Here is a 15428-nt window from a genome sequence, read left to right as displayed (position 1 = left end):
ACGACACAAACTCCGCGCGGTAACCGATAGCTTTGCTCCCGCGCATATGTGCACGACTGTCAAAGCAACACATCAATATTGCATTTCGTAGTAATATTATTTGACAGTTACTTTGCTGCGCTCTGACAGACACCCTGCATGGTGGAGGAGCTTACTCAACTCAATCACAGACAGTTGGACCACGCACTTCCCGACAGTTTGTCCGCAAAAACAACAACGCTACCCGTCGTGCGAACTTACTGTCAACAAAACGTAATTTAGCCGCACTGACGAAGGAAGACCAAGGCTCGCAAAGGAATGTATCCGGACTTGGTATTTGGCGATCCAGTGTCGCCATTGCTCTTCCTTCTTGTTGCTTTGCTGAGAGCCGTTTTTTTCTGCCTCTCCTTCGCACGCAGCAGGCGAAAAACGAAAGAACGAGATATGCTGACGTCGTTCTCGTCAGGGTTCGGCTTTGTCCGGCAACTCTCGGCGGGGGCGGTTGAGGGGCTGAAAGGCAGGTACAGTATGGTTATTCACGAGTTCAAAAGTTCAGCGTAGTTCAGGTAAAGCCAAAAACCCATCATCACAATGTCCATAATTTAAAGATTACACTAGGCTGCATTAAAAATAAATAAATGCCTTTTTTAGTATTTTAGCAGTAGCATGTTTTAGGAATATTTGCCCTTTAAAAAGCTAAGAAAAACTCTCTTCATGGGGGAAAATATTAGAAATTACCTCGATGCTAAAGCAGAAAAGCTATATACACAATTATTATTCAACAATTAGAAATAGACTGGGCAAAAATGACATCCATGGGAGAGTTCCAAGGAGAAAACAACTGCTGAGCAAGAAGAACACAAAAAACTCTTGATGATCCCCAAGACAGCATTTCATAAAAATAATATCACACCAAAAGGCAAAAATGGTGTTGCTAGTGTGAGTTGCTTTTGGAGTCAAAAGTCGGACTTAAAATGCAGATTTAAATGCTTTTCTGTGACCTTAAACAAGCTGTCCATGCTTGAAAAATGTTAAAGCCTCATTGGCAGTTATCACAAATGCTTGACTGGAGAACTTGCTGCCATGGGTGGCACAACCAGTTATTAGCTTTATGGACCAATTACTTTTTCACATAGGGCCTAGTAGGTTTGGATTAAAAGATGCAAACTAAAGCTGAATTAAAAGCTGAATTTTGTGTTTACTCGGGTTATCTTTGTCTAATATTACGATGATATCTGGGGAAAGATCCTTGGTCTTAGTTTATTGGAGGGACAGCTCAAGTTGAGTGGTTTGGACATGTTGAGAGGAGAGGTGGTGGATATATTCATATATTCAGCCAAGGATGTTGATTATGGAGGAAAAGAGGCACGAGGAAAAGAGGAAGACCTCAGAAAAGATTCATGCAAGAAGAGGATGCTAGGGATAGGGCCAGATGGAGGAAGATGATCTGCTGTGGTGACCCCTGAAGTGAGCAACCAAAACAAGAAGAAGAAGAGATCTTTTTATGTTTTATCTCCAGAGGCCATTCATTATTTATCCTCCTCTTCTCTGAAACACAGTGAACAAGTCAGGAACCTTGGCATTATTTCTGGATATTGAATTCAGTTTTGACAGTCACATCAATAGGATTACCACAACTAATGTCTATCACTTAAGATCTATATCTATGGTTAAAAAATTCTTACCTCAAACTGACTCTGAGAAATTGCTTTCATATCAAGCAGGTTCAATTATTGTAATGCTCTCTCCAAATCATTCATAGGATGATTTCAGCTCATTCAAAATGAAAAATGCACATTAAAAATTTGACCACCTTACCCCAGTAATCAAGTTACATTATTTATTCCAGTTCAATATAGAGTTACCTTAGAAATTCTTTGATTAGTTCACAAAGCTCTCAATGCTTTCACCCTCTAGTATATACCCGAATTGCTCAAAACACTAATAGCTCAATGAAATAGGGGTTTTTTGTTTTATTATATTTTGCTGTTTTTACAGCCTTAAGTCATTGTTTTGATGTTTGATCTTCTGTGTCAAGCACATTGAGTTTACATGTTATAAAATGTGCATTGTAAGTAAAATAGCCATTGCCGTTACCAAAGTGGGAGGCTTAATCATTAAGTTCTCTTGAATTCTCCTGGTCAGCCAGTTTCACTGAAAGCAAGGATGCACAGCAGGGCTTGTGCATGTTGAGCTCATGGCATTACAATGACCTCTTGTGGTTGAAAAGAGAAGCTGCATTCATTGTGCAAAGAAGTACCAAGCCAATGGACTGGTCTACTTTTAAAAAATGTATAATATCTTCTGAAGTAAATCATGTTTTTATTTATTAATGATTTTGAATGACTTCAGAGACGAGATGCTCTTTGTGAGTTTATTTTAAGGTATATATACACACACATCTTTTGTCAAAGAAAAATAAATCAAGATTTTGTCCCTTTTCTCACAATGTGTTCGTCATTTCCAGTATGACAGCGATGATTAGGGATTAAGTACTCTCTGTCACACTTCCACTCCCACTTGATTGCAAATCGGTCTTGTGTTCTGAAACCTGAACAGAACAAATGGATTCAGATCACACATGACACAACATATAGTCATCTTTTTAGGCGAATCAGAGGGGGCGTGAGAAAGACAGAGAATGGCGGAGATTACAAGGAAATGACAGCCCAAAAATGAGGGCAAGGAAATTGACTTGATTAGTTTACGCTGATGTGTCAATCAGATGAAATACAGACACAAGCACCGAGTCTGTGCATTCTTACATTATAATCTGTGCTTAAACACAATCCTTCCTGTCTTGCTTCCTGACACACACACACAAAGGATGACTCAGTCACAGTGTTGTGTTTATTTCCCCACATCGAGGTCACGCGGCCGATCAGAAGGTCACAGGACAATATAGGAAACACAGAGTGCTATTTTTACACTCAGCTGAGGTCATGCTACTGGTTTTGTGTTACATGCTACTGGTTTTGTGTTTTTTTTTCTTATATAACAAAAAACTTAGTGACACAAAAGTGAAATAGTTCTTTTATTTTAAATGGCTTTTCTTGTGGGAATGAATGTAGGCTTGCACACATACACAGACTAACAGGAATGTCATCATTATTTTGTTTTTTATTGGAAAAAAGTACATCCAAAATGTGCATGTGACAGAGTGCATTGCATAAGACAAATCGGCAGGTTAAATGTATAGGAGTCATTTAAAAAAAGCTATAGCTGATAACAGTAGTGCAGTGGTGTAACCAGTACACCAGACACTTGCTGTTTCACTGAACTTTAAAGTTAAAGGAATAGAAGGAATGAAACCACCCTACACACAGACTTTATCAAAACACAACAGAAAGGAAAAGAAGAAAAAATAATAATAATCAAAAAACACATCTGGATATACTGAAAATGAGAAATGATACAAAAATACGACACAGTTCTTAAAACACAATACCAGCTCACCATTTGGTCTGGAAAAAAAAACCCCAAAACAACTATGGAGAACAGGATGGACTAGTTTAAACAACGGCACAATAACAGGCTTAAAAATCACACAGAGATATGTAGAAAGCTTAAACCACGGTAAAAGAAAATAGCGCTTTGGCTGAATATTTTTGCTCATGTAAAAAGTGATGAAATTAGCATAAAAAGTTGAAAATGCTTTAACTGGTACCTCTGAAGAAAAGTGTGACTGCACTGCATTTGGATTAAAGTAAGCAACTCTCAAGTATTTATGGATTTATGCTCACAGTGCTTAAAGAGACAATTCACACCAAAAATCAAATTTACATATTTGCTTAGCTGACTGACACCGTGACAGGATGTGAACAAACAGGTTGCGCCCTGTCAGCTGTAATCTTAGATGTATACTTTTTTTTGGGGGGGGGGGGGGGGGGGGGGGGGGGGCCAAGATGGACACATAGTAGTACGCCTAGAAAAAAAAATGTATATTTGATTTTGAGGGTGAATTGTTCCTTTAATGCGACATTGATGAAATTACACAAGCACCTCATCAGTGCAAAATAAAAAAGGTCCTAGACTACAGTTATTTTAACCTTGGAGATAAACTAGGTCAGGCTGCTTGCCTGTTTCTTACTGAGAAAAATCTGTAAGGATAAATGGTTGGCATGAGTCGAGTTTCATCCAGACTTCACTGATTCCCTCTTTCTGACACTAGAGGGTATGAGGGAGTCAGTTAACTGATGTAAAATAAGTGGTTTTGGAATGAGGCATATCTTTTTAATCTACAAATATTTTGAAAAATGTGCAAATACAAGGCAAAATGTATATTACATTTTGCAATATCGATCACACTCACTTTTGTAAATAAACACATTTAGTTAGGGCTAACAAGGGGTCATAAAATTTGATTTTCACACTGCCCTTAAAGCAGTTGATCTTAGATCTTAGAAAATAAAATGTCCAAGTGTGGTGTCACAGAGAAAGGGCTGAGCACTTTACATTCATCTGTGTAAAAATAAGTGTAATAAACCAGATGAGGCAGAAAACCTCATAAACTGCAATACTTCTATAAAGGCCAAATCAGGTCATAGGATTCGATCACTGTGTGCAAAGCATCTGAAGCCATTTAAGAATAATAGAACAAAGGCACATTTAAAAGGATTTGGCATGCTTGCTGCATTGGTGCTGCTATTGTGTGTGGATGGCTTCTTGTCTACCACCTGATACCACATTAGGTCATATTGGGTTACAAAACACCAATGCAAATCTGTACTGCTGCAAAACTTAACTGCAGTCAGCATTTTAATATGAGCTACCCATTCATCCTTCACTTTGTGTGTCTTCATCACTTTCACAGAGTATTTGTGTGTGTGTGTGTGTGTGTGTGTGTGTGTGTGTGTGTGTGTGTGTGTGTGTGTTTATGTGTTAAAATCTCTTCATTTCTCCACATGTACTTAACATGCATGCATACTTTGTGTATGTGTGTGTATGTGTGTGCACTTAAGGGTGATTTTCTGTATGTGGCATGTGCACGTTTTCTGTGTTTTGTACTGAGTCTTTGTGTGTATCTGTATGTTAAATTGGCGCAGGGACCTGGTGCCTTCCCGGTCCTGGCTGGGATGAAAATTTCCGGGAGTGCCAGCGAGTCTCTTTGTACACAAACCAAGCATTGAAGGCCCACACAAGCATGTTAAGGTAGCCAAACACCTGGATAATGCAGACAAAAAAATAATAATTAGAAATATTTTTTATATCAATGCAATATTTGGTAATGTTAAAAACCGGTATTTTTTTATCTTTCAAACACACAAAGCAGAAACAGATTTCCTGAACATTTGTTGCCATTCCAAACATGCCCTCTGGTGGACAAACGATGAAACATCAATCAAAAGTGCTGCTCCTGTGTATTCAATGCTTTACAAATTTTCATTTATTGGCTCTTATCTTATCAGCTCTATTAATAATCCACATCTACACTAAAGCATGAGTTTTCTTATAATTTATTGTAAATGTGTAAAATTTTCAAACTTTCAAACAAGCAAAAAAACAAGAAGGCAAAAGCCATATGAGCATGCTCTGTGAAGCTGTATGTTGGCACTGCTGTATTTTTATTTGTTTGTTTGTTCTTTTCAGCTTTATTTCTATTATTATTATTAGTATTATAACTGAAATGTTTTGCTTTGTATTTCATCTCACCACAGAGATATTGAGGGTCCGCATGTTAGCAAACTCTGTGACCTCACAGGTGATGTTGCTACCCTTACAGAGTGCCAGCGTGCCACTGATGCCTTCAGTGTCTGTGGCACTCTTTACATTCTGCAGGCCTTTAGCCCAGGCGGATGAACACACCAGCCACAGGAAAACCACGATCGCTGTGATCACAAAGTCCTGGAGAGGAGGGTAAATACATGAACAATTTCAATACATTTCAAATCAGGCCTTGCATCAACTGGGATGATTACATGAGGCAAGATCAAGACTCACAAAAATGGGTCCAAAGTCAGAGTCCTTGTAGACGTGCATGTAGCCTAAATACACCAGCAGAGCTGCCATGCTGTAAAGGAAGCAGATAATCCCAACACCTACAAAGAACTCCGCCGAGGAGGCCGAGTCTCCCATCATGTGTGTTGTAGTGACAGATTGGTTACAAAGAGTCGTATTTTTATCAATGAGCGGGAACTGGCTTAACCTGGGAACGATACAGAATAGACAGAATAAATGGGTAATTTCTTATATAATTAACTTAAAATGTATGTGAAAATTAAATATGTTGAAATGCTCACCTAAATGGGTATTGATACATGGCATTGAGAGTTTCATTACTGCCATCGCCACAGAGGATAGATATGACGTTCTTCCCTGAAAATCCACAGCAGCAGCCAAAAGCAAATATGGCTGTGAGCTGTTTGGACAGTAAGAAGAGAAAAATGTTTCATGAGAAAAATGTTATTAATAACATCAAAACCAGGAAAGCAAAGGCTCTGGAGAGTTTCTAAGTGGTGGGATTATGCTCAGTATGTTCAATATAAAGAACCGCATGAAAAGAATACACACAACAACTGAGCAATTTTTACAGGATCATAAAAGAAGAGTTTCAAGAATTTGAAAGAGAGGATCGAATATTGGGTCAGTTACTTTCTATTTGCTATTGAAAAAAAATACAGAAAAAAACCATGACAGCACAAATCAAGTATTTCCTTTAAAGAACCACATCATTTTTTCAAAATGTAAAAATGTGACTTGCATGGTTTCACTAATCCTGCCACTCAGCTCTTAAATTCTTTCTTGCAGAAAAGCATCTGATTCAGCCTGCTGACCATGTGACACTAATGCTCCCCTTTAAACCAACACAAACAGAATTCTTTTAGTGAGGGTGGCTGCCACTCAGCTCAACCTTTAAACAAGGTTAACCAATGATAATAGAAATCATCGAGCAGCATGATGGGTAACAATGATTTCAAGTGAAAATCAGAAAAAGAATCAGAAGACTTTATTTATCCCCAAGGGGCAATTAACAAACAACCAAGGAGCATAATGTTGAAGGTAAGGACAATAAGAACAGGCAATAGGAGTGAAATAATAAATACACAGAATATACAGTTTTAAAATTACACATTTTTAAAATTAAAGTGAGTGAAAGGTGAATAAATAACTGTAAGTGACTAAAAGTGAATAAAGTGTCGGTAGTATAAGAAGAGTGTAGTTTATGTTTATGGGTGTGGGAAATGGTCTTATCGGCTGGAGTTAAAAAGCAGAGTGGCTTTGGGGACAAAGGTGGCTCTCCTCCTCTCAGTCCTGCAGGAAATGCAGCGGAGGCGTCGCCCAGAGGGGAGCCATTGAAATGCGGGGTGAAGAATGTGAGAGGGGTCGTTGATGATTTTGGCTGCCTGTCTGAGGGCCTGTTGGCTGAAAACCTGTGCCAGAGTTCTGACAGGTTGGCTAATGATTTTAGAGCACACTGATGCAGTCTGTTCTTGTTCTGAAAGCTGAGGGAGTGGAACCAGCAGGTGATGGAGAAGGTCATGATGCTTTCCAGGAAGGCATAGTAAAAAGTCATCATGATGGGTGTGTTGACTCCAAAGGAGTTGAGTTTCCTAAGGAGGTATAGCCGTTGGTGGCACCTCCTGAGAATCTCCTCTGTGTTGGCAGAGAATTTCAGGAGGTTGTCAAAGATGGTTCCCAGGTATTTGTACTTGTCAACTACCTCCACTGGCTTCCCGTGGATGGTGGTGGTGACTGAAGCAGCCAGATCCCTCTGCCTACTGGAGAAGGTCACCACCATCTCTTTGGTTATGCTCACGTTCAATTCAAGTTTGGAGCTGTCACACCACTCTACAAACTCCTGAAGAGAGGGCCCGTGGTGTTGTGAGGGGCCTGACCGCAGTGACAGGAGAACTGTGTCGTCAGCATATTTAACCAGGTGACAGTTGGGCTGTGTGGATCTGCAGTCGTCAGTGTAGCGGATGAAGAGCAGGGGGGAGAGCACACAGCCCTGGGGGGAGCCAGTGGAGGTGGAACGGAGACCGGAAAGAGAGTTGTTGATAGGCACCATGTGTCACGGAAAGCTTCGTATTTTATTGCAAAAAATAAATAGCTCTTAGATTTATGACTGCCCTGTGACCACTAATGTTGCATTTAACAGTTAATATGGTGAAGATCGAAGCAAATAGAGGCTTCCATGTTTGCACATCTAGCAGACATGCTGCAACGATATGCAATAGTAACTTACATTTGGAATTCTGTATATGGCTGCACGGTAATCTTGAAGTAAACTTCAATTTCCTTTTTCCTCTGTTTTGGTCTCCACCGACTCCTTATGGAAATCTGTGGGTCTTTCTTTGGCAACTAAATATTACACTAAAATTATTATCTAGTTACTAACTTTGCTTGTCTCTTGTGGTAATCTTTTACGCAGCCATATTTTTGTCCTAAGAGAAAACTGTGGAAATGTTCATGCCTGTCTGAGAAAAGTGTATAAAGTGTGTAGTGAGGGGTTTTACAGCATTACATCTACAATAATTGTAAAAAATAAAGTTGGCTACTTTGCAGATTTCACTTATCGCGGATTATTTTTGGAAAGTAACGCCCGCGATGAACGAGGGACCACTGTGTTAGTGTTATTAAAGAACTACAATAGAATGATACACAAAAGCCTGCTGCTTCAGGTATGCAACTCACTCTTTGATCTCTTTTATACCATTTTTTCAAACCCTTTAAATCCATAATTTAGTCCAGATGAGTATGCAAGCAGGAGGCATACTACCATTAGCTAAACTTTGCCTCAGGTTTTCTATGCTCCGCTCCAAGTCTGTTTAGCAACTTTTTTGGCTTTGAGACCAGTGTTGTAAGTTGGCTTCATAGCCCAGCTAGCTCAGATGGCAGAGCATGAGACTCTTAATCTCAGGGTCATGGGTTCAAGCCCCATGTTGGGTGAAAGCAAATTTAAATAATTGAATGACAAAGAAATGGAAGAACTAATTCTTGCTTCCATTATAAGACTCAAAACTATGTTGCTGTCAGGCAGTATATCACTTGTCACTATGTTGATGTTTTTCTATCACTATAATCAGAGAATGAATTGGAATGGAATGAATGGAATGAATTCTAGCTGACAAAGACAGGCATGTCAACATTTCCATTTTCCCTCACATCACATGTTTTGTATTGCTCATCAATACAACCCCAGAAGAGAAAAGGGCTAAAGGTGGAATTGTTGGCTTGTTTTTGTAATGTCAGTCTTGACTTAGATGACACCATCAGCTAACTTGTCAGGATGGCCGAGCGGTTTAAGGCGCCAGACTCAAGGATAAATACCTTCCACACAAAAAGGGACTTCTGGTCTCCAAATGGAGGCGTGGGTTCAAATCCCACTCCTGACAAAATCTTTTACTCTCCAATTTCAATCAAGCTGCTTGATTACAACTCATGGAATGATTGACTCTTCTTAAAATCAATCATCAGCTCCTTTGTTTCGTGGACTTTGAGAAGTTTTCTGTCCACCATAATGCAACACTGTTGATTTCCTCCTGAAGATGGTGATGTAGTCTGCAAACTTCAACACAGGTTTCTTTCCATGTCTGTGAAAGCAGTCAAGGGTGCACAGAGTGAACAGGAAGAGGGCTGAGCATACAACCCTGAGGGGGTGGAGGAGGTTTAACTGCCTATCCAAACTGTCTGAAGTCTGTTTGTGAAGACATCCAACTGCAAAGTGTGATACTTAACTAGAATGTGCCACTTAGTTCCATGGAGAAACATGGATGAATGCTTAGGTAAAATCAGCAAAAAACAAACATTCCGATTTAGGTGTAGTGGAGGGAAATGGCATACTCTGTGAATTTGTTGAGTTTTGAATGAAAACTGAGCCCAGCTTCTGTAAATACGTAGGCACAGCAGTTTCTGATTTCAATCTGTTGAGTGATTCTGAGTCTTATTCATTTTATATCCCTGCTACAGAAAACTGACCATAATTAGAAAGGATAGAGAATAATGTTAGATTAACTCTTATACCAGCCCTCTACATCCTTAGTCACAGCAAAGTATAAAATAGATTGAGATGGGGCAAGTCTTTAGGTGTAGTTGTGATGTCATGAGTGATTTTGTTAATCAGTACTTCACAACTGTCAGGATGGCCGAGTGGTCTAAGGCGCCAGACTCAAGGAGTCACTCCTGCCTCACAAAAGGGAATTCTGGTCTCCAAATGGAGGCGTGGGTTCAAATCCCACTCCTGACACACTCTTTTTTTCTTCTCACATTTAATTTACATTTATAAAACTTTGTTAGTAAAAACATATTGAAAAAGGTTCATCAGCTCTACTAATCTATATCAATTTGCTTTCTTTTAGCTGAAATCAATAGTCAGATCCTTAGTTTTGTTTTTTGTTAAGCAGTAGGTTGTTTTCTGTGCTCTGTGCTACAAATTGCTGATTTCCTTCTGATACAAAGTATCATTGTCACTCTGGACGATGTAGTACATAAAACTTCCCTACAGGTTTCTTTCCATGTCTGGATACCCCATGATTCTCTGAGTGTGCAGTGTCCTCAATTTCTAACTCACATCCACACCTTGCTTGTTTACTGTGAAGTTGCACTAAAATATATTCTAAGGAGTGGGATATTCAGTTTTTTAATGATTTATAGCAGGGCCTCGAGAGCAGGTGCCCTTCAGGTTTTAGATGTGTCCTTGATCCATCACAGCTGATTTAAATGGCTAAATGACCTCCTCAACATGTCTTGAAGTTCTCCAGAGGCCTGGTAATGAACTAATCATTTGATTCAGGTGTGGTGACCCAGGGTGAGATCTAAAACCTGCAGGACACCGGCTCTCGAGGCCTGGAATTCCCTACTCCCTGATTTATAACCGGCATGTATTTAATTACCATCCCATATAGTTACAGATGCAGTTCGCTAACCCTCTTGACCACAGATGTTCATCAACATGCTTCCTTGGACTATGAGGAATTTTTAAAGGATAAGGATAAGCAGATGAAGCTACAGAACTGAGAACCCAAAGAAACAGAATATGACGTAAAACAAACTGAAGTTCTTCTTCCCCACCATCACCAAGTGCTTCCTCAAAGAGAACTGTCCAATTAATAATACTGTAGTTACTTCCCTGAGATAAAGGTGGATGTGAACTGGCTCTGAATCTCCTTGTACAGGGAGTCTACAGACTGAAGGCCAGGAAGTGGTTTGCATCATGAAAACAAAGAAATGGCCTTTGACTCAAAGCACATAGAGAATGTTTCCTTATACAGAAAAACATACAAAAAAATCGGCCCATTTAGGAGGACACACCAACTAAAACCTTTACAATACTTTAAGCTCACTTCCTGAATTCTGTTTTGTCAGCCAAACTGTACCACACACGGTCACGCTGAAAAGTGCTTTCAACAGGGGCAGCTGTCATTTAACGCTTTATGTACACCACAAACCCCCACACCTCGAGACTTCTCTCCAGATGTTTCTCCAGATGTCACTGACTGCCACTTCCTGTTTTTTTCTCTTTTTTTCTTGGCTACAATAATGTACTTCTCTCAAATTTTCTCTGCCTTTATGAACTATTGCAAGGGCCAGCATAGACCAAACACACATTGGCATCTTCTTAAAACCCTGTGACTCCCTAAAAACTGTGGCAACACAGCAATACCTTATCAGTCCTTAGTCTCCATTTGTTTGGCATCCAAAACATCTGCAAACCCCTCAGTGCCAAATTATGGACATTCCTGAAACTAGAGCTCATAATCGAGCTATGAGGGAGAATAAACAATTACACACACAGCACCTATTCATAATACGTAGAAGAAGCTACCATTTATTTATTTTTTGTATGTTATAAAAAAGACCTGAACTGATAAGGAAAGAGAAAGTGCTTGCAGATGGAGGGGTCTGTACTTTGACAAGCTGTTAAGGAAAGATAAATTTCCCAAAAAGTTAGAAACAGTGGCAGAAAAGCAGTATAATCAGCACTTCCCTTCATTTCTCACACAGAAGTCGCAGAGCTCTGGTCAGTCTGACCACAAATCCCAAATCCACTTGAGTGTGTGCACGCCTACTTGTGTCACTGTGTTTCCCTCCAGAGGCCCTGCACAAACTGGCTCTCCATATTTAGCCAGAGAAATGTGGTGGAGTCACGAGTCCATAAAGAGAGAAAAAAGCTTTATTATCATTCTTATTAAACAACGATGAGCGACTGGGGGCATCCTTGTAGCGTTTGTTATGCTGAAGACTCCTCCCTGTGTCCTACTGTGTGGGAGATAACATCTTGGGCGGTGCGACTGTTCAGGACATGCCAGTTATGAGTACAAGTAAAGTGGCTTTTGATTCACTAAACAATTTATAAGGGAGATGGACACTGGATAAAAACCCCCAAAACTTTTTGATAACCTTCAATTTTCATGTTACATTAAATTTTGTCCCTAGATCTACTGAACGTGCTATCACCTGAAGGCAGGATACTGTCTGTAGGCTGTCTGTAGGATTGTGTGTTTAAGAGTTTGCTGGGGATGCACACACACACACACACACACACACACACACACACACACACACTAGTTTCATGTTAAAAATATCTTTTAGTGGGAAACATTTGGTTATGATGTAGTGTTTGTTACAAAAAGTGCATCCATCCATTCTTCGTTGCTAATCAGAGTCCGGATTGTAGAGTCCAAGTCCAAGCAGAGACGCCCCAGCCAACTCCTTCGGCTCTTCCGGGGATTGGTCGGTGGGGGGGCATTCCAAAGTCAACCAAGAGACGAAATCTTTCCCGCTTGTCATGGGAGCTCCTCTGAAACACCTTACACAGAATAACCTTTATATTGTGTCCATGTCCTCTCCTGGAGTATTAGTACCATCATGTCGGTTAAACCTCTTTATTATTGTGTGAATACCTGCACGTTTCATCATCTAGCCCCGCGTAAATGAGAAACGCAAAGGGATTGTATAAAACCAACACTTTCTGAGTCAGATGACTGAGCGTTACTGTTGCTCTTCCAAGCTCTTCCAGCCTGTGTGTGTTATAAAAAAACAGAACAGCTGAGGGAAAGCGTTGCTGGGCTGGATTCCTGACCCAGTTATGCAGAGAACAACTGATCGCTGGACTTTCCGCAAGAAATCTCCTGCATGTTTAAGTGAGTGTAAATGTAACCGAAATGTTTCAGCCACCAGCAGTCACTCGGAGGTGAATTATTGGTAAAAGATGCATTAATATGTAACTGTGTTGTCTGAAGGGCAGGCAAGTCCAGCTGGACTGATCTGCACCACTTCAGCAGACTTTCTAGTGTCCTAGAAAAATGCTGTCCACATTTGTCTAGAGGCCTTACATTATTTCATGCTAACCATGTTAGTGTGTTATCATATTCATTCTAGTGTTATAATGAACAACAATTAACTTTACACATATATATACGTTCTTCTTGGCTCAAGTTCAAACCTGAACCTCAACCAATGTTTAATCAAGTTGTGGTCATGCTTTTGAGGCTTAATCTAATAATCTGCTATAACGTTCTAACTAGTGTTTTTCTTTCTTCTGTAGGGAGAAGGGGAAACCCAAGAATCAAGGAAGAACTGGACCTCCCTGTCCTGTCCTGTGGGTAGGACCCACACTCTCCCTGCAAACTCAGAAAATACGCGTACAATAATTTGCGTCCAACTTACCCACTCCACCAGTTTGACGAAGCCGATGGGCTCCTTCAGGGGCGACAGGTTTAGTCGAAATCCGGTCATCATGATTGCGCTTTTCTGATCCAAAATCTTTATCCAGCTGTTTCTAAGCTGTGGATGTTGCTCCAACAAGGGAAGGAAAAGGGGGAGTAGACCGAGTGACGTGGTCTCTACTGCTAACGCTGCAAAAAAAAAAAAAAAAAAAAAAAACAGGGAGCAGATTTTGAGTTTTACAGTCCAACTTCTTACCCCCCAAAAAGGAGATCTAGTGTGTCTAGCGTGGAAGATAAAAAGTTCCACTCGTTTAATAAACTTTAAACAACAAATCTTAATTTAAATTTCCTTATTCGTCTTTCTTTCTTTCTTTTTTAATTTCCAGTGTAGATCCGTTTTGGACTGGTGCTGAAGCTCAGATGGCGCGGATACGCGCGTAAAGAGTGCCAAAACTCGCTTTGCCTTTGAACAGAACGCGTGCCGTGTATTTGGTTACAGGAAAATCAAGGCTAAAACAAAAGAGAAAACCTCTTTAGCCTTTTGGGGGGGTTTTGTTGAGAGAAGCGTGCTTTCCCCCGAGCCAGGTGAAATTAAAAAATAAAAGCCGCAAAGACAACTTGGAAAACCCTACAGCTGCGAGGTAAGCACTGGGGTTTTACCGCAGAAAACCAATGCAAATTCACACCAAGAGGCACGAAAGTTACCGTTGACTCACTTCTGAGTCCCAAAAACTATCGGAAGTGTCCTACTGAGTTCTCACTGGATCCATTCTCCAGAAAGCTGCCGCCCCTTGGGCCGTTTGCACCAACTGTGCACCGCCCCTTTGGTGCTGGCTGGGTCATATGACTCTTAGCAAAGCGCAAGGGAAGAATTCTTGACATTTATTTACTATTAAGGATGCGCTGCAAGGACCAGTGAAAATAAAGGGATATTACGCCACATTTTCTACCGCAAGATTCAAATCTAAGGCGTTCAGCATATGTTTGGAATCACTGGACAAAACAATCCATTTCTCATCATATTATTCTTCAAGTGATCTGGGAGGTGACTAGACTCCTGCACCTCATCTCAGATCACTTTTCAGACTTTTAAAAGTAGCGGACCCAGAGTAGCGGTGCACTTCTAGATAAAGCTGGGGTTTTCAAATTTTCTTGGAAGGTTGAATGTCTGACTGGGAAAATTCACGGGATGGGAAAGCGACTGGAAACTGTGTGGTTCCTGAAATCATACTCAAGCTATTAGGCTGATATAAGGCAAATGTGTTAGATTATAAGGTGACCCAAGTTATTCTCTAGCAGTAACATTTATAATGAGTAACATACTCGTGGCGTTTTAAAAAAAAAAAAAAAGTTTTTTCATTTAAGCCAAGCAGCAGTCACCAGAGCTATAAAATTAATCAAATTTAGAAAACTGCAGTTCCTGTAATGACCACTCGGGGTTGGCTCTACAAGCAGATAGATTCACATAGATCGATTCCTGTCAAAAATGTCCAACTTTACAACATTAAAATTGTAAGAAAAAAAAATCCAAAACAAACTGATGCCGTCACAGGAGCTACATTCAAATCCATCCATCTGAAAAGTTTATGAATGGAGTGTGAGGGACACAAAGCCTGCCTGTGCTCATTTAGAGGAGGAAACTGCAGGAGAAGGAATTTCCATTTTCAAATCTGTACCACAGATAATATAAAAGCTGGACATAACCACCATGATGTCACCCATTAGTTAGTGAATTTCTGTTATGAAGCCTTGAGCTTGGGCCTTCTGTTGTGAAACCATGTGTGATGGACGAGGAGTGGTTATAATTGGCAAGTTGTTAGCCAGTGAGAATATCCTGCCTAA

The 15428-nt window shown here is 40.2% G+C and overlaps 2 protein-coding genes and 3 non-coding genes across 8 annotated transcripts in view; 3 read left to right on the top strand and 2 right to left on the bottom strand.

The window, feature by feature from the left end:
• The window catches only part of atxn7l1 (ataxin 7-like 1), a 32763-nt gene extending 32334 nt beyond the window's left edge, over positions 1 to 429 (bottom strand). The window contains exon 1 of the mRNA XM_019346662.2: positions 241 to 429. Coding sequence (XP_019202207.1) covers positions 241 to 337 — 97 coding nt within the window. The 5' untranslated portion in view covers positions 338 to 429. The remainder of the gene's footprint in view (positions 1 to 240) is intronic.
• A 2652-nt stretch (positions 430 to 3081) lies between these two features.
• On the bottom strand, positions 3082 to 14856 carry sypl1 (synaptophysin-like 1). Of its 4 annotated transcripts, none has more exons than XM_005455640.4 (6): positions 14303 to 14442; positions 13588 to 13775; positions 6219 to 6337; positions 5920 to 6124; positions 5632 to 5823; positions 3082 to 5142 (listed from the first exon to the last, which is right to left on the bottom strand). In XM_005455640.4, exons 2-6 carry the CDS (start codon positions 13657 to 13659, stop codon positions 5011 to 5013), a joined length of 720 nt encoding a protein of 239 aa, XP_005455697.1. In that variant the 5' UTR covers positions 13660 to 13775; positions 14303 to 14442; the 3' UTR covers positions 3082 to 5010. The 4 variants fall into 4 exon arrangements, with proteins under 4 accessions (XP_005455697.1, XP_025755545.1, XP_025755544.1 ...); XM_025899760.1 differs by having other exon boundaries at positions 14292 to 14378; XM_025899759.1 differs by having other exon boundaries at positions 13588 to 14387.
• Positions 8796 to 8868, top strand: trnak-cuu (transfer RNA lysine (anticodon CUU)). The gene has a single exon. It is a non-coding gene; the product is annotated as a tRNA-Lys (tRNA).
• trnal-caa (transfer RNA leucine (anticodon CAA)) lies at positions 9203 to 9314 on the top strand. Its single transcript has 2 exons — positions 9203 to 9240; positions 9269 to 9314. It is a non-coding gene; the product is annotated as a tRNA-Leu (tRNA).
• On the top strand, positions 10055 to 10165 carry trnal-caa (transfer RNA leucine (anticodon CAA)). The gene is made up of 2 exons: positions 10055 to 10092; positions 10120 to 10165. It is a non-coding gene; the product is annotated as a tRNA-Leu (tRNA).
• Positions 14857 to 15428: the final 572 nt, after the last annotated feature.

This window comes from Oreochromis niloticus, linkage group LG17 (assembly GCF_001858045.2).
Source record: "Oreochromis niloticus isolate F11D_XX linkage group LG17, O_niloticus_UMD_NMBU, whole genome shotgun sequence".
Taxonomy (NCBI): domain Eukaryota; kingdom Metazoa; phylum Chordata; class Actinopteri; order Cichliformes; family Cichlidae; genus Oreochromis; species Oreochromis niloticus.
This window is presented reverse-complemented; position numbering and strand designations above follow the sequence as displayed.

Bases quoted from the DNA above. Each gene is read 5' to 3' on its own strand.
- sypl1 (XM_025899757.1), bottom strand. From the start codon at position 7,987: ATGGTGCCTATCAACAACTCTCTTTCCGGTCTCCGTTCCACCTCCACT.